The 21,430-nt window shown below is 52.5% G+C and overlaps 1 protein-coding gene across 10 annotated transcripts in view; it reads right to left on the bottom strand.

The window, feature by feature from the left end:
- Positions 1-684: 684 nt before the first annotated feature.
- The window catches only part of adgrl2b.1 (adhesion G protein-coupled receptor L2b, tandem duplicate 1), a 61,032-nt gene continuing 40,286 nt past the window's right edge, over positions 685-21,430 (bottom strand). For 2 of the 10 annotated variants that reach the window (XM_028975857.1, XM_028975859.1), the window contains 17 exons: positions 20,387-20,686; positions 19,725-19,828; positions 18,845-19,030; positions 17,653-17,691; positions 15,622-15,805; positions 13,751-13,873; positions 13,334-13,539; positions 12,245-12,418; positions 11,056-11,271; positions 10,116-10,336; positions 9,596-9,662; positions 7,956-8,047; positions 7,110-7,278; positions 6,869-6,997; positions 6,412-6,508; positions 5,167-5,295; positions 685-2,006 (listed from right to left, as the gene is read on the bottom strand). In XM_028975857.1, coding sequence (XP_028831690.1) covers positions 1,105-2,006; positions 5,167-5,295; positions 6,412-6,508; positions 6,869-6,997; positions 7,110-7,278; positions 7,956-8,047; positions 9,596-9,662; positions 10,116-10,336; positions 11,056-11,271; positions 12,245-12,418; positions 13,334-13,539; positions 13,751-13,873; positions 15,622-15,805; positions 17,653-17,691; positions 18,845-19,030; positions 19,725-19,828; positions 20,387-20,686 — 3,338 coding nt within the window. In that variant the 3' untranslated portion in view covers positions 685-1,104. Of the gene's footprint in view, positions 2,007-2,455; positions 2,492-5,166; positions 5,296-6,411; positions 6,509-6,868; positions 6,998-7,109; positions 7,279-7,955; positions 8,048-9,595; positions 9,663-10,115; positions 10,337-11,055; positions 11,272-12,244; positions 12,419-13,333; positions 13,540-13,750; positions 13,874-15,621; positions 15,806-17,652; positions 17,692-18,844; positions 19,031-19,724; positions 19,829-20,386; positions 20,687-21,430 lie in introns of all 10 variants that reach the window. The other 8 variants (XM_028975858.1, XM_028975865.1, XM_028975862.1 and 5 more) reach the window with 5 other exon arrangements.

Raw genomic sequence — 21,430 nt, 5'->3', positions numbered from 1 at the left:
AAATTTCACTGTGTGCCCCGTCTGCTGTGCTGCTGTGTATCACATTTGACAATCACTTCACTTTAATTAATCTTTAAGTGAAGACCACACACTGACGAGGCAGGACATTGGAAACAAGAAAAACAAAATCTCACATTTATTTGATATCAAACAAGATTTGAGTCTAACATCAGCTCTGAACAATGTTCTTTTACAAAAGATTGAAATGACCATCAGCCACATTGATGTAATTCACACATTTTCTTGTCAACCTGTTTTTTTCTGGACTTCCACCAGTGTTAATAAATTATTTAGTGTCAAAGGTTGAAATATCTTCAAGAAAAATCGTGTCGAGACACACACACACACGCAAAAAAAAAAAAAAAAAAAGAAGATGTCTGACAATTTCTGTCAAGAATTTTTTTACAGTAAATAAATTACACTATCATCCAATTCACGCCAAATTTGTGCAACGCGTTGCTTTTTGTTTGAAGCGGTGTAAGGACCCCCCCCCCCCCCCCGACCCACGTTGGCAAAAACACTTTCGAAAAAAAAAAAAAAAAACGGCAAAATCCTTCCCTCTGAGAACAGAACCACTGCTCGCAGGCGCGTAACGACAAATGCGACGTGTGACGCAGAATAAACACATTTCATCACGATGTGCTACCCCCTTCACAAGAATCACTTCTTTCATTGAAACGGCGCGTTTGATGGTGGCCGCAATTTCTTTTTTTCTTTTTTTTTTCTTTTACATCTTGTAGAGCAAAATAGAATTCTTTTCTTTAGCTGTCCTTTTATTATTCTTTTTTTTTTTTTACAACAGTCCCATGTGCAATAGAGAAAATATAAGGCCTGAGTCTGAATTAGTGGTTCTTTTTCTCATGTGTCAGTCTTTGTGTTTGTGTGGAATGAGGCCCGTCGTGGGTTTCCAGGGTCCAGTAGCTCGTACCTCGTCCGCCTGGCGGGCGGAGAACTTCACAGGAGTCCAACAGCACACGTGAGCAGTCTTTCAGACGCAAGTTTCTATATGTCTTTGTGTGTGTTGGGAGCGAAAGACGCCATTTCACGGCCCCTCCGCCAGTCGGAGGCGGAGTCAGGTGGGACGGGCAGGTGAAGCCGTGACGCTCAGAGGCTGGTGATGAGCTGCATTTGCCCGTCTCTCTGGGCATCTCCCTCGGGTTGGGCGCAACCCTCGGGCGCCCCGGGGCCGATGCAGCCCTCACTGATGCCCCTGCGGCTGATGTGGTAGTAGGAGATGGGGGCGGGGCCATCGCCCAGGTCCGGCATGCTCTTGTGGCAGATTTCGTCGGCCTCGCTGCGGATGGAGGAGGCGGGGGACAGGTCGTCCTCGTCGTCGGGGGGGTACGGGGACGGGGAGTCTCTCAGGTTGGGCATGCTGGTGTACAGGGAGTCTCTGTTGTTGGGGGACGGCGAGCCTTCAGCTTGCACTGTCCTCTCCGTGGCCACGCCTCTTCCTCCTTCGTCCAATCTGTCCTCCTCGTCCCCGCCCTCCTGCTCCTCCCCCTCGCCCTGCTGTTGCCGCGGCGCCCTACGCGCAGCACGCTGCGCGCTGTACAGGAGCGAGTGAGTCCGCTGCGGCAGCAGGGGGGCTTCTAGCGCCTCCCGGTGATGCGGGTGCAACAGCAGCTCCAGGGCGGGGTGAGGAGCCGGGCGAGGCGGGGACGATGCGTCCCCCACGTCCGCCACTATAGCATCGTCCTCGCTCCCGCTGCCGCACCCCCCCGGCACCACGTCGGCCGCGTTGTTGGCCCGCGTCAGGACGGGCCCCCGGTCCCGGGCCAGGAGCCGAGTCGCGCCGCGCGGCCGCAGGTTGTTCTGCACGAGCTCGGATATGATCATCTTCTCGAAGGCGGCGTCGTCCAGGGCCAGGCTGCAGTCGGACGGGCAGCGCAGCGCCGGGTCCTCGTAGTCGTCGTCGCGGAGCGAGTAGCTGTTGTTGAAGTTGCCGTTGAGAGGCAGGGTGTCCATGGCGCTCGCGTCCCGGCTGCGTGTCAGGGACTGCTGACCTGTCAGAGCGGACGACAGGAGAAAGGGGGCGGGGTTAACGGAGTCGGCAGGGCGAGAGGTTCGCTCCACAGCACGCCGGCACAGCACACCGATAAATACTGATCAGGACGCGCCGATCGAGCCAATTCACCTGCAACGTCCCTCACAGTATTAACCACAGGCAACAGTGACGAGCCGATGCAGATGCAGACACACACACACACACACACACACACACAGCATGTTTGCGCATGTAGGAGCACAAAGCACAAGGACAGAAAAAACTGTCCCGAACAAGCAAAGAAGAAAATGGGCGAGAGGGTGGGGGGATGAAATCAAGGAAGAATGTGTTGAGACGAGAATAAAGCGCTAAAGTGTGGGGTCTGTGACGTGGATGCGGCAGGCAGACGGTTTTCCACAGCAGCACAGACAGACAGGTTGCAGCCCAACTCACTCTGCCACCACTCACATCAAGTGTGTATGCTTAGGCCATCAGGCCGGCCGACTGCCGATGTGCAAAAATGGACAAACAAACAAAAAAGGGAAACAGAAGGTCGATTTACTCTGCAGCATGATGAAGAGTGACCAAATTACTGAAAAGAAAAGCTTCAAACCCCCCTCATCCTGAATTCAAGCCAGTCACTCCGACTCGGGGTGGGCGGGGCTAAAGGTAATTACAGTAGAGACACTGCAGCCTGTAATATTCACGGTCGTTGAAGGAAATGGATCACCCAGGTCCTGTTTTTCCTCAACTATATATATACACACACACACACACACACACACACACAGTACAGGCCAAAAGTTTGAACACACCTTCTTATTATTTTCATGAGCATTTACATTGGTAGATTCTCACTGAAGGCATCAAAACTATGAATGAACACATGTGGAGTTATGTACTTAACAAAAAGTGGAGACCTGGCCTCCACAGTCACCGGACCTGAACCCAGTCCAGATGGTTTGGGGTGAGCTGGACCGCAGAGTGAAGGCAAAGGGGCCAACAAGTGCTAAACACCTCTGGGAACTCCTTCAAGACTGTTGGAAAAGCATTTCAGGTGACGACCTCTTGAAGCTCATCGAGAGAATGCCAAGAGTGTGTAAAGCAGTAATCAGAGTAAAGAAACTAGAATATAAAACATGTTTTTTGTTATTTCACCTTTTTGTTAAGTACATAACTCCACATGTGTTCATTCATAGTTTTGATGCCTTCGGTGAGAATATACCAACGTAAATGGTCATGAAAATAAAGAAAACACATTGGATGAGAAGGTGTCCAAACTTTTGGTCTGTACTGTATGAATAAAAAGGGGCGTGTCAGGATATGCTATATGTGAATATGTAAACATTCGGAGGCGCCGTGGACGGCTGAATTCAGGATATGTTGAGGATCAGGATTTTAGCAGCAAGCAGCCCTGCTCTGTCCCTGTCCCTGTCCCTTCCTCACTGCCACACTTGAGCGGTGTTCCCGCCAATCAGGGATTTCGGACCGATCAATCCCAGCGTTCCTCTGCGCTTCCCGCCAGCGCCTGGGTGAGTTAAGAGAGGAACAGAAACTCAACAGCGGAGCGTCGAAAAAAAAAAGGGGGGGGACAGATAAATAAAAAGAGGGAACGGAGAGTAAAAAAAACACGTCGCTGCTGAGATAAGGAGGCGGCGGAGGTAAAAACAGACATGAAAGACTTTCGGCGGGGACAGGGAGGGAGAGGAGACGGGGGGTGGGCGGAAAAGCGCCGCTGCGCCATTTTTTTTTTTTTGGTTTTGTTTGTGCATCAAACTTTTGTTTAAAAAGAAAATATTGTCGCGCCGAGGCCGGGTGCATTGTGGGAAAGAAGTGTGCAGCGGCTCCTCTATGTGTGTGAAGTGTGTGTAAATGTACTCCTTGGTGCGGCGTGGGAAGTAAAGTAAGAGAAATTGCGTGTGTGTGTGTGTGGTCACGGTAAAACGGCGGATTCCGGTGTTCGGGGCGAGTTAAGCCGCGCCGGTCGCCCGCCGAGCGCCCCTCGCTGCGCTTTTGAGGATTTACTGCTCGTCTCGCCCGTCGCCGACGCGCTTGTGCGGCAGACGTGGCTCCACGTCGCCATCCGTAATCTCTTCTGTAATTATGTCAAGAGGAGGCTACGTCCCCCCCCCCCCCCGCTACTGTTAATTCTGTGCCACAGACGACCCCCCCCAACCCCCGACCCATTCCACCCACTGCTGTCTGTGATAAAGAGGGCACCCCGCTACCTGCCTGTTTCCTGCCAGCAGAGTGTATGACTGACAGCATAAAGAGTCTTTAAATGCCTCTGTGTGTGTGTGTGTGTGTGTGTGTGTGTGTGTGTGGTTATTTTTCCCTGACCCTGAGAGGCAGGTACAGGGGCGGTAGTGGCCTGGTGGGTAAGATCCTCACCTATTAACCGGAAGTAAGCCCACTTACTGCCATCGTGTCCCTGAGCAAGACACTTAACCCTGAGTGTCTCCAGGGGGGGGGGACTGTCCCTGTAACTACTGATTGTGAGTCGCTCTGGATAAGGGCGTCTGATAAATGCCGTAAATGTACGGCGTGTGCGTATGAAGGGTTTAACTCCGTGAGTGACAGATGTGCGATGCCTCTCCACCACCTTCCCAGCCAACGCAGTATATCTTTATGGGCAGTGGTGGCCTAGCGGTTAAGGAAGCGGCCCCGTAATCAGAAGGTTGCCGGTTCGAATCCCGATCCGCCAAGGTACCACTGAGGTCCCCTTGATCAAAGCACCGTCCCCACACACTGCTCCCCGGGCGCCTGTCATGGCTGCCCACTGCTCACCATGGGTGATGGGTTAAATGCAGAGGACAAATTTCACTGTGTGCACCATGTGCTGTGCTGCTGTGTATCATGTGACAATCACTTCACTTTATTCTTACATCAATCATCTCAGTGCCAAGCCCTGGTGATGAGTGTGTGTTTTTGTGTGTGTGTGTGTGTATGTTTGTGTTGATTCTGAGTCACCCTGTGACTGTAGTTCACTCTTCCTTCATTTCTGGACAGTAGAGTTCGATGAGCCTTTAAAACAAAGAAACCCCACTGTATAGCATTGGTGTTGGAAAGTTCTTTTTCTACATCTTAAACTTGACCCTACCAACAAACACCGGTACAGACCAAAAACCCCACACACGCATGCACACACACCAAAGATCGGATCGGAAGGCCGGCAGCACCTGGAGAGTGGAAGGCGGGGGGCGAGGGCGTGTTGCAGACGATGGTTTCGGCGAGCAGGTTGTTATAGGGGTTGTTAGTGTCGTGGGCTCGGAGGAGGGGGTTAGTTAGAAGGTAGTTGCCAGTCATCCCTGGGAGAGCAGACAGAGAAGCAGAATAAGGGGGAAGAGGAAAAGGCATTTTTTTTTTTTTTCTCCATTCGGCATGCTCTCCACTCCCACAATCCTCCTGGATCGTTTTTGGAGCGGGATTAAGTCCCTCCCCCATCCGCCATTTTAATTATAAAGCAGGATTACATTTGATCTTCCACAAACAAAAAGATTCCAGCCATGATGATTGTAATTATGGGAGGAAAAGCACAACCAGCACATATTTGGGCATAATTATTCTGGTAAGCTTCGTATTTGTTTTTGTACACAACAGAACATGGTAAGAATATGCGATTCCACAAACAATTCAGAACTTTCCAGCGTAAATATATACGGAGAGAGTGCACGAGAGTTCCTCAGCGCTGTTCGCTTGAAGGAAAACCGCGCTGCTCCCCAGTGAGAGGAGATGACATTTACCAGATGACAGTTTTGTACGACTTAAAAAATATTCATTAAAAACACCACTGAGGTCAACCAACCTGGGAAGATAATTGCAGTTCAAACAGAGCATAATTAGAACCGTCTCACGGTGAAAAACAATCAATCGTCAGGGATCTTTATTCCATTAAAGCATAAACGTGACAGGCTGTTCGTTTTTTTATTATTTTACCATTTCAGTTTTATTCCCCGACACAACGCCGCCGTCGGCTTTTTTCTGACAACAGCATGACGGCGAGCGTGTCAGAAACTCGGAGGGCATGTCCGTGACATGCCGACGGTCCTGTCAACTGCTACTGTTCTCCGTCAGGAGACCCCGCCGGGGTCACCGGGGGTCGCCGAGGCGCTCACACACACACTCCGCTCGAAGAGCCCCTCTCCTACACCGCTGCTGAGACGGGGTCGTGAGGGTTGAGCATCATCTTCACATCAGCAACACTGCCGACTCGGAGGAGTAAATAACACACGCCGGCGGTGATGCCGATATCGGACGCCGGCTGAAACCCTCGCTGCTTTCGTTACGTAAGCAGGAAGCGGGGGAGCTCCCAGCGGAGGATTTAAAATAGAACGCGGCGCACGCTTGCTGTCTTTCTCGGAAACGGAGGACAGCGCGCCGCCCGAGAATTGCGGGTAATGTAGGCCAGGGATGGCGGCGCTCACCTTGGTTAAGCGTTGAGGTGCTGTTGATGTCCCCTGAGATGAAGGAAGACTCGGACTGCTTCCTGACCGTGTCGTTCCACATCCTCCTGATCCGACTCTGGGGCGTCGAGATAAGGCGCAGGTTAACAGCAGCGCGCACCACATTTACATTTACAGCATTTACCAGACGCCCTTATCCAGAGCGACTTACAATCAGTAGTTACAGGGACAGTCCCCCCCCTGGAGACACTCAGGGTTAAGTGTCTTGCTCAGGGACACAATGGTAGTATGTGGGGTTTGAACCTGGGTCTCCTGGTTCATAGACGAGTGTGTTACTACCAACACACGCACGCCTTCGTCCTCATACCTTCTCGGTTCTGTATCTTAACTGTCCTCTCCCGGTCACCTCCCATATAGATCATTTCATTTTAATGTCAGAAATGCATTAATATTGTCAGTGGTCCCGCATTTTCCGTACCTGCGTGGCTGAGGAGTAGCGCGCAGTAGAGCGCGAGCCGGAGGTCTTCGTGGAGCTGTGCGAGTTCTCGGAAGGGAGACCCCCGCAGCAGTTGGACTGGCGGAAGCACTTGCTGTACTCTTTACGAACCTGAGAAGGCGGAGATCACAGAATGAGACGGGGGGGGGGGGGTAAAATCCATATATAAATCCATATATAAAAGGAATGCCTGGGGGCGGAGCCACAGCTCTGAAGCTCTTACCTTCTTTTGAAGAAGACAGTGGAAGATGAAGATGAACATGCCCTGCATTGTGTTGAAAATGGTGAAGAGGTAGGCCATCACCACCGACGACTCGCTCAGGAAGAACAATCCGAACGACCAGGTCAGTCCCAGCAGGCACAGCAGTCCAAACGCGCCCAGGACCCAGGATCTGACATGGAGAAGAACAAATGACGCCGTGGACCCTGAACACGCACGGAGAGACGGGACGACGTGGGGGGAGCTGGAGGAGCGTGTTGAGTGAGCAGCTCCAGCGCTGAGCTGCAGTGCTTCGGTGGAACCGCGACGGGTGGGCTGGAAGAAGAGCCGACGTGGCTATTTTTTTTCCGCTCGGGATTCCAGGAACACCTTCGGCGGATCGGATGACCCACACCCTCTGGGCCGACTGATGCGCGGAGCCAGGGATCGAAAAACGGGCCTGCGAGTTACGGGCACGCGGCCCATAAAAGTGTTTCATTTCTAAATCCACCCCCACGACCGGAATTCTGAAGTTACGCCGAGGAAAACCAGAAGCATCTGTTCGGATTACGTTGCCCGTCTAGCGTGTAATTGCAATCAATTAGTGCACAACAGTAACTTTGACACGCTGGGCTGTGGGTTAATGGGTTTCGGAACGGCTCAGATCCGTGGGCTCATCGCTCCACTCCCACTGACCCACCGCGGCCCACCGTTCGAAACAAAGTCGCCTCGGCTCAGCCAATGCGGTTCTTTATTGCTTATTGATGACAGTAATTACTCTAATTACAGCTGGGTGCCCCGAGAAATGCAGGAGCATGATGGGAAATGACTGACAGGAGCGTTGAAACGGGGGGGGGGGGGGGGAGTTACCTGATGCTCTCGAGCCGGCTGGAGTCGGGCTTCATGGAGGTGGAGTGCTTCACCATTTTGTACATGGTCACCACCAGGAAGATGAGGTTGAGCTGTCCAAACAAAACCATGGATGTTAGCAAATTACAGATGCGCACAGAGGCCCCGCCCCCCCCCTCCATTCCCGCCCAAATCCCGTTCCACACACCAGACGACCGGATCGGCATTTAGCAGATCATTAACGCACAATTAGGCACGAAGCAAACGCTATTTAGCAATTAGTTAAACGCAGAGAGGGGATATTAGACCATCACTATCCCACCCTCTCGTACCCAGGGCAGAACAGGGGTGACATTTTCATTTCCCAGATTCATATTTTGCATAATCTGACCTCAATCTCATCCAGACACCGGTAATAAAATGCGTGCTGACGTTAAGTGGATCGAACCTTCCCAGGGCGGGATGCAGACAGAAGCCGAATCAATGCGAGAAGAGATAAATGACCGGGCATCAGACCACAGAGTCGCACTGCGGACTCCGCCCCCCTCCTCCTCCTGCGCAACCTCTAACATCAAGCCAGCGAGGGCCTGGCACCTCACCCGGAGCCATACGGCGGCACAAATACGCACAACTTCACAGTAACGGTGCAGACTGTCCTGCGTGCGAGATACGGAGAAGGAGATGGTGAGGGGAGGGAGGACAGGGAGAGGCGGGAGCAATGCGGTGAGATGGCGACAGGGCAGTGAACGGAGGTTACGGGGAGAGATGCAGAAAAACCCGGGAGGAGAGTTAGAGAGAGAGAGAGAGAGAGGGGTACAGGGAGAGGGCGAGGGCTTTTAGATCACTGACTCCGGCGCTGCCGATTTTTGTCTCTCAGCCACCGGGACCGATTTCCGGCAGCATCAGTCGAGCGGCTGGAAATACATTTAACACAGGCTGCAGAGGCAGCACAGATCTGATGAGACAGACAGCCACAGGAGAGTACGGCTCAACACACACACACACACACACACCAAAATAGAATCAGAAAAAAAGGCACAGCACACTGCTAACCGGTAGACCATGTGACTTTGGCCTCAAAAAAGGTAAAGCTGTGTGTGTGTGTGTGTGTGTTGGGGGAAATGCGACTGCATGTAATTATCAGTGTGTGTCGGATCTGACTGCTGGTTGGATGTAGTACGGTCTCGTCCGTCTCTCTCTCTCTCTCTCTCTCTCTCTCCTCTCGCTTCTCCCCACTGAGCTCACGACCTTCACGCCTCTCATCCCTTTCCTCCTCTCGGTCACGTTCGCCTCCGTCCTCTCCCTTCGGAGAGCGTTGTCCGGGGCGATGGCGGCGCTTGGCCGTGCCGCGGGGCCGTGCGCATTTCATACCTGAGCGCTCGGACACGGTCACGCGCCGCTGCCTTGGCCGCCCCTCATCCTCATCCTCCTAATTCTCATTCTGCTCAGGCAGTGTGCAGACCGCAGCTTTTACTGTCTGCATTAAATATATATATTTTCCCCATCAGCTTGAGGGCCATTTTGCCCGAAAATAACAGGCGCGCACACACACACACACACACACACTTTCCGTCTCTGGGATGCACAACGGCATACATGTATGCAAACACACACACACACACACACACACACACACACAGTGACATATCAAAGGGACTTACCGTTATAATAAACGTTACTGGCCCAATGAAGCTCCAGATGAAGTGATTGTCAACTCGGAGCCAGCAGCTGCAACAGAGGCACACAGTCAGGTGACATCCTGTTTCTCGCGGTGAATGATGAATGAATGAATATCAGCCCTGGGCCCGACCTTTGAACCCCACCGCTGAGAATTTAGAACCGAAATGCGTGTGGATCCTGCTGAGCCACGATAAAACACACACACACACACACACACACACACACACACAGACACACAGGTTTTTATCTGAATCTGCCGGGTCCAGGGCCGGTGAGACAGCGGCGGCCGCTACCAGCCAGGCCTGGGAAACGGGTGGCGGTGGAGCGGCGCGCTCAGCTCGGTGGTGAGTAATGAGCCGAGTGACCGCGTGGCCAGAGGGGACCGGCTTCCTGTGATGTTTCGCTCGTTAGTGCACACTCGTGCGCGGGCACCTCGAGGGGCGCAGCGGCTGGCCGTGCCGGAGCCGGCCCCTCCGGCGAAAAGAAGAAAAGGTCACTTACGCTCGCTTGGTGCCGTAGCTCCGGTGGTCGATGGCGGCTGAAATTCCCACCACCAGCGCTGGGAGGAGGTAGCCGGAGACGTAGTAGTACTTCCTGCGGGAGTATTCGCTCTCAAACACCTCGACCAGCATGAGGTACAACTGCACCCCCTCCAGGCACATCCACACAAACGCCGCCAGGAAGAAGAAGTGAAGGAAGGCGGCGATTACCGAGCACACAATCTAAAGAGGGGAATGAGGAGGAGGAGGAGGAGGGAAAAGCATGAGGGAGGGCTGCTACGGAACAGCGCCAGGCCACAAAAGCCATTGGCACAAGTGCCCGGCACCCCTCCACTCACAAATGATTTTACATTTAGCCGAAGCACCTTCCAATCAGCAGTTGTATCGACATGCCCCATGGAGACGCGCAGGGTTAAGTGTTGTGCTCGGGGACATGTGGGATGTAAGTGGGGTTCGAACCTGGGATTTTTTTGGTCTTCTGAATTGCACACCAGAATGTATGACATTTACAGCATTTATCCAGAGTGACTTACAGTCAGTAGTTACAGGGACAGTCCCCCTGGAGACACTCAGGGTTAAGTGTCTTGCTCAGGGACACAATGGTAGTAGATGGGGATTGAACCTGGGTCTTCTGGTTCACAGGCGAGTGTGTTACCCACTAGGCTACTACCACACTTTGGTCGAGAGATCTTTCTGAATGAATTTAAAATTTAAAACCACATTTTACCAAGGTTTATGATTGCAGCAAATAGTAAAACCTTTTGCTATAAATATATTTCCACACTTGGTTACTGTTGCTGTGCAAAACAGTTAAATCCTATATATATTTTTAACTTATACAGTCTTTGAATACCACAAAGCAGGGAATTAGATTTTGAAATATTCTGTCATTCCTCTGGCTTGTTTCGGGTTCTCGTCTCTGATGTCCGGCCGGGACTCACCTTCGGCTCGGTCATGTTGATGCCGACCAGGAAGATCAGCTCAGCCAGGAAGAGGTTGATGCAGAGGTTCTTATGGATGGTGTTGCGGTCGCTTTGCAGGCCCCCGAAAAAGCAGAAGGTGAAGATGCTGATGGCGAGGCACACGAGAGAGACGGCGATGCCCATGCGCGTGATGACGGTCAGCAGCAGCTCGTGGACGCTGCCCTCTTCCTGTGTCTCACACACACACACACACAGAGTGCCAATATCAGCACACTGCACAGCAATTCCGCTGCATCCAGAAAGCACTCCAGAGCCTCTCTGCGTCATTTCACCCGGTCAGCGACACCTCTGGTGACGTTTGTCCTGGGCCCCGCGGACACTGGGGCTACTGGGGCCATAAGGCACTAAAATCTGTGATATAGCTGTGCTAGATGTTCGAGGCAGCCTGCGCCGGTGCGGGATCCGCTGGCTGAGCAGCGCATTCATCATGTAAACGTGCAGTAATTGAATTAGACCGCCGAGTTTAAAAAAGAAAGCAGCGCGGTGGACGTCGGCATCACATGGTCACCGCCGCTGAGGCGCATGTGCTCCGCGCGCCATTAGTCATGGTCATAGTTGGAATGCAATTAATCTCCCCCCTCGGTGGCTCAACCTTGTGGTATCTGATTCCCGAATCATCCGGCTGCAGTGGGCACTGGCTCTCCGGGGCCAGGAGCGGGAATAACAACATCCTTCCGACTTCTCTCTCTCTCTCTCTCGCGCTGGGTCCCAGTTCTGTGCTCCCTCAGCTATTTAATTACCTCCTGCAGCCAGTGGCCCTTTCCTTCTGTGTGAGTGTGTGCGTCTGGTGTATGTGTGTTACACTATACTATCTGGGTTTATGTGAATTTATGTGAGCGTGTGTGTGTGTGTGTGTGTGTGTGTGTGTGTGTGTGATAAATGTAACGACAAACCATGTGGATCTATATATACACTGGAAAAAAAGGACTTAAAAAGACTGAATTAATCAGTCACACCTAATATTTTAGCATTGACGTAATGTAATTAAACCAATCAATTTGTATTACATCAGCGCTAAAATATTAGGTGTGACAGATTAATTCAATGTTTTTTAGTTTAGCCAGTGTTCACTTTTTTACAGTGTAGGTGTGTGTGCACGCATGCGTGTGTGTGTGTGTGTGTGTGTGTGCGTGCACGCATGTCTCACCACGTTCCCACGGTGGGCCATAAGGATGGCAAAGTTGGTCAGGTGACTGCAGGAGCAAGTGGTGTGGGTCTTATTGGTGTCCAGCAACTTACAGCCCTGGGTGGACCAGTATCCCAGCATGCTCCTCTCTGAGTAGTTCCAGAATGAGCAGTTGGGGTTAAAGTAGTGCTCAGTCTGAAAAGTGAATCGGGAGAAAACAGGTAGCGTGTCAGATGCCGTTCAGTGTGTGTGTTGTGAGACACGAACATTTGCATCATGCACTCACAAGACAGAATGAGAGAGTGTATGTGTGGATCCCAATCAGCTTTCAGTGTGGGCGGGCTGTTATTTAACTTCTCAGGAAGGTTATGATAAGCTCGAAAACCGATAGGATATCGGTACAGTGGAGCATCATGAGCCTGAATTTAAACACTGATAAAATTTCAAAATCTGATGGAAATGGCGGGTTGGGGGGAGTGCGATAATGTTCCTATCTAGAAAAGAGGGGCCCTGCAGAAAAAAAGTTTGAGAACCACTGGCATAAAGCTAGCAAAGTGCAAATTGGTTAAAAATGGAACGAAGGAGGCAGCAAAAGTCATGGTTCCATATGCTAATTAACAGTTTAGTATCTCTTGTGTCTTCAGTTTCAGTCTGGCAACATCAGAAAACAATGTGATGAAAAAAAAAGATAAAAAAATCGAATCAATCAATATGGGAAAGTTTTTTTTTTTTTTTTGCCACATCGCCCAGCCCTACTTATAATCTCCGTTTACAATACGGAACCCAGCCCTAATGTTAGATACATGTCTTATAATGAATTGTCCTGAAAACCTTTATTGAAGTATTTCGTAACTCAGAGAATGAGCATCAAACCAAACTGCTAAAGCAGCGTGCAATCCTGCGTCACCTAGAAAACGTTCTCAAACTTTTTTTTTTTTTTTTTTTATTCTGACGCAAACAACACCTGGACTCTGCCCAGTCCAATATGCTGATCCATCTGCTGTGGGCAGAAAATCGTGAATGTGTTTAGGATTTAAATCTTCTCACATCCAGCTGGATCCTCAGGTTCCGTTACGAAAAGAACGGCTGCGGCCGCGGGGCGGGACTTACGTCCAGGTGCTCCAGGGTGAAGACGATGGGCTCGGACACAAAGACGCGGCTGGACTCCTTGTTGATGGAGGCGGAGAGGATGTGCGAGTTGACGGTCAGCGTGAGGTTCTGGCCACCCACTTCCGTGCTCAGCTTCATGGTGGCGTTCTCCACGGTGAGAAACTGGCCCAGGTGTTTGTAGAGCACAAAAACCAGCTTGGCCACACCTGCGAATCCCAGACAGACAATCCTGACCTTTACACACCAGCACACACACGCAGACGCTGCAGGTCCCAGGCCTGCCGCTTCTGGGTACAGATGAATCTTCAGGACTAATGCCAGCACTTATTTTGCATGACAACATGGTACGAACGGTGACACACACACACACACACACACACACACAGATCACCTTTCACACCCATGTTCAGCCCTCACCGTTCTTGCTGTTGAGCTTGACCGTGTTGGCCGTCAGCTGAATGGCGGCTCCCGCTCGGCTGGTCTGCGGGAACCTGAAGTCGGTGACCTGGCCGTCGGTGCTCAGCACGTAAACGTCCAGCACTGGGGGGGGGGGGGGGGGGGCAGAGGAGAGGGGCGGGTTTTTCCCCATTAAAAGATGTACGGCAGTATGAAGGTAACCAGGGGCAGTGGTGGCCTAGCATTTACATCACATTTACATTTACAGCATTTATCAGACGCCCTTATCCAGAGCGACTTACAATCAGTAGTTACAGGGACAGTCTCCCTGGAGCAACTTAGGGTTAAGTGTCTTGATCAGGGACACAATGGTAGTAAGTGGGATTCGAACCCGGTTCTTCTGGTTCATAGGCGAGTGTGTTACCCACTAGGCTACTACCACCCTAGCGGTTAAGGAAGGTTGCCGGTTCGAATCCCGATCCGCCAAGGTGCCACTGAGCAAAGCACCGTCCCCACACACTGCTCCCCGGGCGCCTGTCATGGCCGCCCACTGCTCACCAAGGGTGGTGGGTTGAAAGCAGAGGACACATTTCGCTGTGTGCACCATGTGCTGTGCTGCTGTGTATCACATGTGACAATCACTTCGCTTTGTTCACTTTGAAACCGGTGCATGGCGCCAGTGAGGTGAGCTGTGAACGCGGTAAACACACAGTCGCACTCACACTTCATCTCATAATGGCTGCTAATGACGTGTTTTAGCAGAAACCGCCTAATCTTGTGACGGCGTTTATGCAGCCGTGTAGACATAAAAAAAAAAGACGCACACCGCTCGCCGCAAACCGGCAGGGGGGAGAAAGAAATCCTGCGACGGCATGAATGTCAAATATTCCCGAGATCAGAAACATCACCGGCCTTTTTTTTACGTTTCCTTTACCCCTGCGCGCAGAGATAAAGCGGCGCGCCCGGGGCTGATCTCGGCTAAGCCGCCAGGTTCCCCGCAGCCGCGCTGCCGGCCCGGACACCTTTGATGTGTGAAATTACCGAAGGGTCTTTGGGCCAGCCGGCGACCTCCTCCGCTCGCGGATTGCCGGGCGGGGCGCCGAAGGGTCCCCTCCCCTCCAGAGTGTTTCGTGGTAAACCTGGCCCAATTGCGTTCTCACGCCTCGTCAGACGCGCCCCGAGGCTCGGAGCCTCTGGCCTGAAAGCACTGGGCGCGGCGCGGGTAAACCGGAGGAATAACTCGTTGGCGCCGAACAGGAGGCGATGAAGCTTCACGTGAAGGACCCTTCTTCATGAAGCGGGTTAAACGATGGGCACGGCTGACTACGCTCTCGGCGTGTGCTGGATGTAAGGGCCCATATGGCTGCACTTTGCCGGAATTATGCCACCACCCGCGGGACAGTGGAGGTTAACTGCTGCTAATAGCGGAGGAGGAGGAGGATGAGGGGGAGGCGGCTCTCGGGCGAACTGGAAGATTATGCGAAGGGGTGGAAGGAACAGTGAGATTCCTGTAATTGAAAATCCAATCCGGAGAACCGCTCTGCTCTGAGATCAGCCGCGGCGTCGCGTCAAGCGAGCTCCAAAAATCAAGGAGCCGGAAAGTCGTCAGGGCGAAGTGATTACCATGGCAACGCAGCGGCGAGGGAACGGGAAATGACAGTCGGCTGAACAAAGCTGAATTATATGAATGGGATCACGTTACTAATACGCTCGGCTCGCGGGGCCGCATTGGTTCCCGCGTTAAAGCAGGAACCTTCGCATCCGGCACAAGGCAGACTAGCACCGCCGGGCCCCGCCCTGTCTGTCATTACCAGGCAACAGGTCTGGGCCGGCAGGCCGCGGTGGGGGAGGAACCTGTCAAGATACCGTGGCTGGTGAATAGAGCGACTCACGGATATTCTCGGCGGGCACTTTGACGACGGCGGGCTCGATCAGGTTGTCCGCGAGGACGAAGGCGCCTTCCTCCAGGGTGTCGAGTAGCATGGTGGCAGCGTGCGTCTGCTCCGTGGAATTCATGTCCTTCCAGGACACCAGGGCCTCCGACCTCAGGAGGTTGTCGACCGTGTCCACGATGGCCTGTGACCGTGGAAACGAGAGACACGTCAGCCATGTCACCAAGCGACCACCTTCGTGTCTGCACACATGGGGCGGGACGAGTAAAGCGAATGGGAAAACCAACCAGAAATCATAAACGGGTGACAAAACACACAAGAGCTTCATAAAGTCGAATCAGCAGATACCCTGTTGAACTGTGTGTGTGTGTGTGTGTGTGTGTGTGTTACCATTAAACCATCACAGGGTTATTATTCGGGATTCCAGAGGAAAACAGAGGGGTTCTTTCTAAATAAATGAAGCATTCCTCCGTAATTCCTCTGCTTTTCTTCCCCCGTTCCGAGTTCCACGCCGATCCCCGTTTCCAAAGAACAATTATCTCGGCTAACAATGGTCACCTTCCAAAACAGGATCTGACCGCCGTGACCCCGACATGCGGCGCTTCCCTGCGGGGGAATGTTGTACCTCGCGGTAATCTGCGCGCTTCACAGCGCCACTCGCTGCAAAACCAGGACCCTTGCGGCCGCTTCCAACCACGATCCCTTCATTTCCTGCCCGTGAATCGAGCGAAGTCGGTGTGCCGACCCTGCGCAAAACTTTTAACCACCACCCGTGGTGAGCAGCGGGCGGCCATGACAGGCGCCCGGGGAGCAGTGTGTGGGGACGGTGCTTTGCTCGGTGGCACCTCAGTGGCACCTCGGCGGATCGGGATTCGAACCGGCAACCTTCCGATTACGGACTCGCTTCCTTAACCGCTAGGCCACCCCTGTCCCCAGCTAGGCCACCACTGCCCCGCACCAACCGCGACGCTATCGGGAGGAGGCTGATCACAACACCGCAGCCGTAGCGGCTCCGCTGTTTAATGCCCAGGGAAAGAAAAACCTGACTGGCAATTCATCCCGGCACGCCCGCTTTATTCCTGTAGGACTCCCCCGCACTCTTCTCATCCGTTGAACGGGAGCCCGGCGCGTTCCGCAAGCTACGTCACCTGTTCACGTTCATTAGGCCGGACGCTTGACAGCCTCGGCTTCTCCGGAAGGAAGCTGGTGATGCGGATTCCTGGCTGTTCTTTTGCCGGCCTCGTTAACGAGGATGCCGGCGAAGCCGCACAGATCGGCAACTGGCCAGCCCGCCGATGAAAGGAACCTTTAACTAACAGTACGCTGCCGCTTCTCCATCGCGGCGTTGTTTATTTATCCGTCATTACACGGCCAGGACACAACCCTTCCCCGGTTCCACTTGTGCGAACCCCCCTATGTGATTCCACCGCGACCAACAAAATCCCGAGCATTTCTCGGCTCCAGAACCCCGGTTCGGAACGCTCCGCGAGACGGAATAATAATAATGACAAAAATCTAAATACAGAAGAGCAATCCTATTAGCACACGACAGAACCTGGGCTGATTCGTCTGTGCCGAGAGAGCTTCTTCACGCAGCCTTGAAGATAGCAGCCAGGGAGAGGATGAGGCAGGAGGAGAGGGAAGTGTATCGCACATACGAACGTATGCGCGGTCATGAGCGAAACGGGCATCCGTCAAACAATGCCGGCAAAGTTCTGGTGGAGAAGGGGGGGGGGGGGGGCAAAAACGAGCAGGAGCGGAAAAAAGGCAGAAGTGAAGAAAATGGAGGCCGGCGACACTTTGATCAGACTATTGGCTGACAGGGTGGTGCAATTATGGCCGTGGGATGGCAATTACTCACACAATGCACTAAGTGCAGCGATGGAGGGAAAAAAAAAAAAAAAAAGAGCGGAGAGAGAGAGAGAGAGAGAGAGCGCAACACATGGACACACAGAAGACAGCCAGCCAGACAGACAGCATGCAGCAGTGCGGAATTTATGGATCAGGGGCAGCGGAACACAGCGGTTATACCTTCATATACGCCCTGCAAGTCCTTTCTCTTTTTTGAAGCTTTATAGACACAAAGGAAGATCAAACAGAGGAATGAAGAATAAAAAAAAAAAAAAAAAAAGAGCAGAAACACACAATTAACAGGACAGGAGCCGCAGAACAGGGCACTTCAACTTTGAAATGACACTCAAAACTCGGCTCTGCTCCGCAACTTCAAGCGTGTCACACTTCAGTCGTCAGTCACGCGGCTGCAGGTGCGGGGAATCGCAGCTCAGCAGCCCCCTAAAACCACGCACACGCATGCATTTAGTATGCTATGCCTTGGTCTGCAAAGCATGCAGGGTAGAGCAGAGATTCTTCATAATTGTCCTGTGCCACAATCAGAAACTCCTCCATCCTTTATTCCGTCCATAACAGACACCTTAATAGACTTTTATGGTATGTGTTAAAACGCTTTAATGCCGGATCTGCCAATCACGAGCCTTTTAAGTCAAACACGTGTTGTGTGTGTGTGTGTGTGTGTGTGTGTGTGTGTGTGTGTTGTGTTTAGGCGATCTTCCCTCGCGGCGAAAATGACTTGAGTCCTACATATAAAACAGTTCGTGAGGAACGGCAATTACCCTCCCTCCTGTGCCGGCACTTTCATTCCCTCGCTCTTATTTTCCCCCGCTAAAAGCGGCTTCTGTCCATTAGTGACAGTTTTCACTCCTGTTCCGCGCGGTGGATTGGCGCCGCTAACCCTGCAATTACGCCGGAATTCAGGTGGGAAGGATTTCCTCGAGAAGTCCTGGGCGTCCTCTAATCCAGGCTCGGGCAGGTAGAACTCAAGATCCAGGAATTCCAGACCAAAGGCAACACGATTCCTGCCGGGAAGTCAACGAAAGCTTGGAATTTTCAGAGGGACGGGTGGGAATGTGAGAGAGCCTGTCAGTTAACACCCATGAGAGTCCCTGACGGGGAAGTTTAATTAAGTCCCTCAGGGAGCGAGGCGAGGGTCACAGAAATCTGCTAATGGACAAGAAGCAGCCATTGTTTGATTAAGACGCGCAATCATTACCATCAGTTGGCGTAGCACCGGGCAGGGAAAAGCCTTTGGGATGCGGGACGACTCTGGTAATTAACGTTATGTAACTGTACACACCGAATTACCTTTGCGTTCGCCGCGAATAGAACCCAGATTACTGCAAGAACCCGGCACGCCGCGCCGCCTTACCTTGTTGAAGCTGCGCCCGGCCGAGTCCTTCTCCTTGGGCTGGAGCTCCTGCAGCTGCGCGTCCAGAATGTCCACCAGCTGCTCCATGAGACGGACGCTGGAGCTGACGTCCCCGGCGAACACCGGACCCTGAGTGTGGTGGGCCAGCTCGTTGGCCAGGTTGGCGGCGTTCTCTCCGCTGCGGATCTGTGGGCGTAAACGAGCACTCGTTACCGTGCGGCGCTTCGTCTAGTGAAAGTGACGTGATTGTTAGTTGTGATACACAGCAGCACAGCACACGGTGCACACAGTGACATTTGTCCTCTGCATTTAACCCATCACCCTGAGTGAGCACAGTGAAACAGGGGAGCAAAAAAAAAAAAAAGTGCAGTGATTGTCACATGTGATACACAGCAGCACAGCACACGGTGCACACAGTGAAATTTGTCCTCTGCATTTAACCCATCACCCTGAGTGAGCAGTGGGCAGCCATGACAGGCGCCCAGGGAGCAGTGTGTGGGGACGGTGCTTTGCTCAGTGGCACCTCAGTGGCACCTTGGTGGATTGGGATTCGAACCGGCAACCTTCTGATTATGGGGCCGCTTTCTTAACCGCTAGGCCACCACTGCCCCAATCTGAAATGACGGATGTGTTGGATGGAGAAGATGAATGAAACCTGCAGCATGCTGCTGATTTGCAGGACGTGGAAATTGTGCTATTTGAATTGTGTATTTATTGAATTGTATTTATTAGTATGGCTAATATTAAGCAAAGCAACACTGCGGACTACAAATAAGCATCGCTTCTGGCACCAGATGCTGTTTTTCTCATGCGTTTACTTGAACAGGACATACGCCCACGCTCTTCACCGCAAAGCCCACCCCCAACCCTGCACATTCACCTTCTGAGCCACCTGTGCCACCCAGTGGGAGGTGCAGTTGCTGAGGTCCGGCCCCTTGGTGCTCCAGGTTCCACCCGCAGCAGTACAGAGGTAGGACGCGATGCCTGCAGAATAAGCAAAAAGAACAAGGACAGGTCAAAGGTCGGAAGCTCAAAATACATCCCGTCAACACAGTTGCGTACAGAAGCACATGCACACACAAACAACAATTAAAGCATTTCTGCACCCTATAGTAAGCCAGAAAAACAACGTAAATATAAAATACACCTGAAATTAATATTCCATTTAACATTTTGTGTAATTATTACAAAAGGAAATCATAACTAAAATACACACAGAAATACAGAAGTTTGAATGCAGTCATTCATGGGTTTTGCCTTTTTTTTGTTATAGAACATAACTAAAGACATGGAGCTATGAAATAACACAAGCGAGATAATGTAATAAACAGTTGAAGATTTGCGGGTCTCCAAATGAGGGAGCTTTCGCTCTGATGGCAGCATTTTTGGATTCTTCAAAATGGCTCCGTCTTAGTCTTCATAACCACCACAGAATAGGGGCGTCCAAACTTTTGACAGGTATTATATATACAAAAGCTTCCACTTAAAGCAAAGAGCATAATTTTGAAAAATTGCAAATGACTTAAACCTCGACACACACACCTCTGGTCCCTTTGGGACACGGCCTCTCCACGTTGACTCCTCGGTGAGTTTGCGGCCAGGAAATGCCACGCTGCACCGTTCCTTCGCAGAAGCGTTTTGGTGAGGCCGGGCCTTCGGCGGGTTCGGGTTGAGGCGTGGCCTGGGGGTCCGCTGGCGGGTCCACCGGCCTCCCCTCTCTGGGGTCGGCCGGGGCGGTGGCGTTCGGCGGGCCCCTCGGGCCGGTGCTGGCGGCGGCGGAGGCGGTGACGGTGGTCACTCTGGGTAAGGCCGTGGTCAGGACCTGGTCCGTGGCGGCGGGCACTGCAGGGCGAGTGAGTGGCAGAGAGAGAGAGAGAGAGAGAGAGAGAGAGAGAGAGAGAGTGAGGGAGGCGGGGGGTGAAAACGTGGAACAGGCGGCTCCACACCGTCACACACAATTAGATAAAATAATAAACGGTGCCATTCTTCCTAAACCAACAGCAGACTCCGCCAATGTTTTATTTATCTAATGTTCGCCTCAGAAAAGAACACTTCATGTCTTTTTTTCCCTCCGTCTCCCGTTTCTGTTCAACCCCTTAAATTCACAGCAGGCAGCGATTTCAAAGCCAACGCGCAGAGAAGAGCACCAAAGAGCCGCGGCTCCGTCTCGTCAAGAAAACCTTCAAACGCTTCAAGTGTGTCGGTTTCTCTCACCCCCGCCGGAGCGGCTGCGGCGGTACGGGAAGGCCCCGCCCGGCTCCTGCGTCTCACCGCAGCCTGATTAAATGTCAACACGCCAAACACAAAGACCTCGGCTTCCGTTTTCTCCCCGGTGAAACGTCACGCGACCCGTATCTCTCTCTAATCCCACGGGGCTGAACGCACCGGTGCGGCGCGGCCCACTCGCCGATCTGCGAGGGGGTGGGGGCAGTTGGCCGGCAGTGATTGGGGACGCGCTGTGTGCGCTCCTGGCCGTATCTGTCATCGCGCGCCGCTCTCCGCTGGCAGTGACACACAGACCCCGCAGAACCTGAAAACCTGACGCCGACGGGGACACACACACAACATCTGGGCACGCGGCCAGTC

Source organism: Denticeps clupeoides, chromosome 4 (assembly GCF_900700375.1).
Source record: "Denticeps clupeoides chromosome 4, fDenClu1.1, whole genome shotgun sequence".
NCBI lineage: Eukaryota > Metazoa > Chordata > Actinopteri > Clupeiformes > Denticipitidae > Denticeps > Denticeps clupeoides.
The sequence above is the reverse complement of the archived record's forward strand: the minus strand, read 5'-3'. Positions and strand labels throughout refer to the sequence as shown.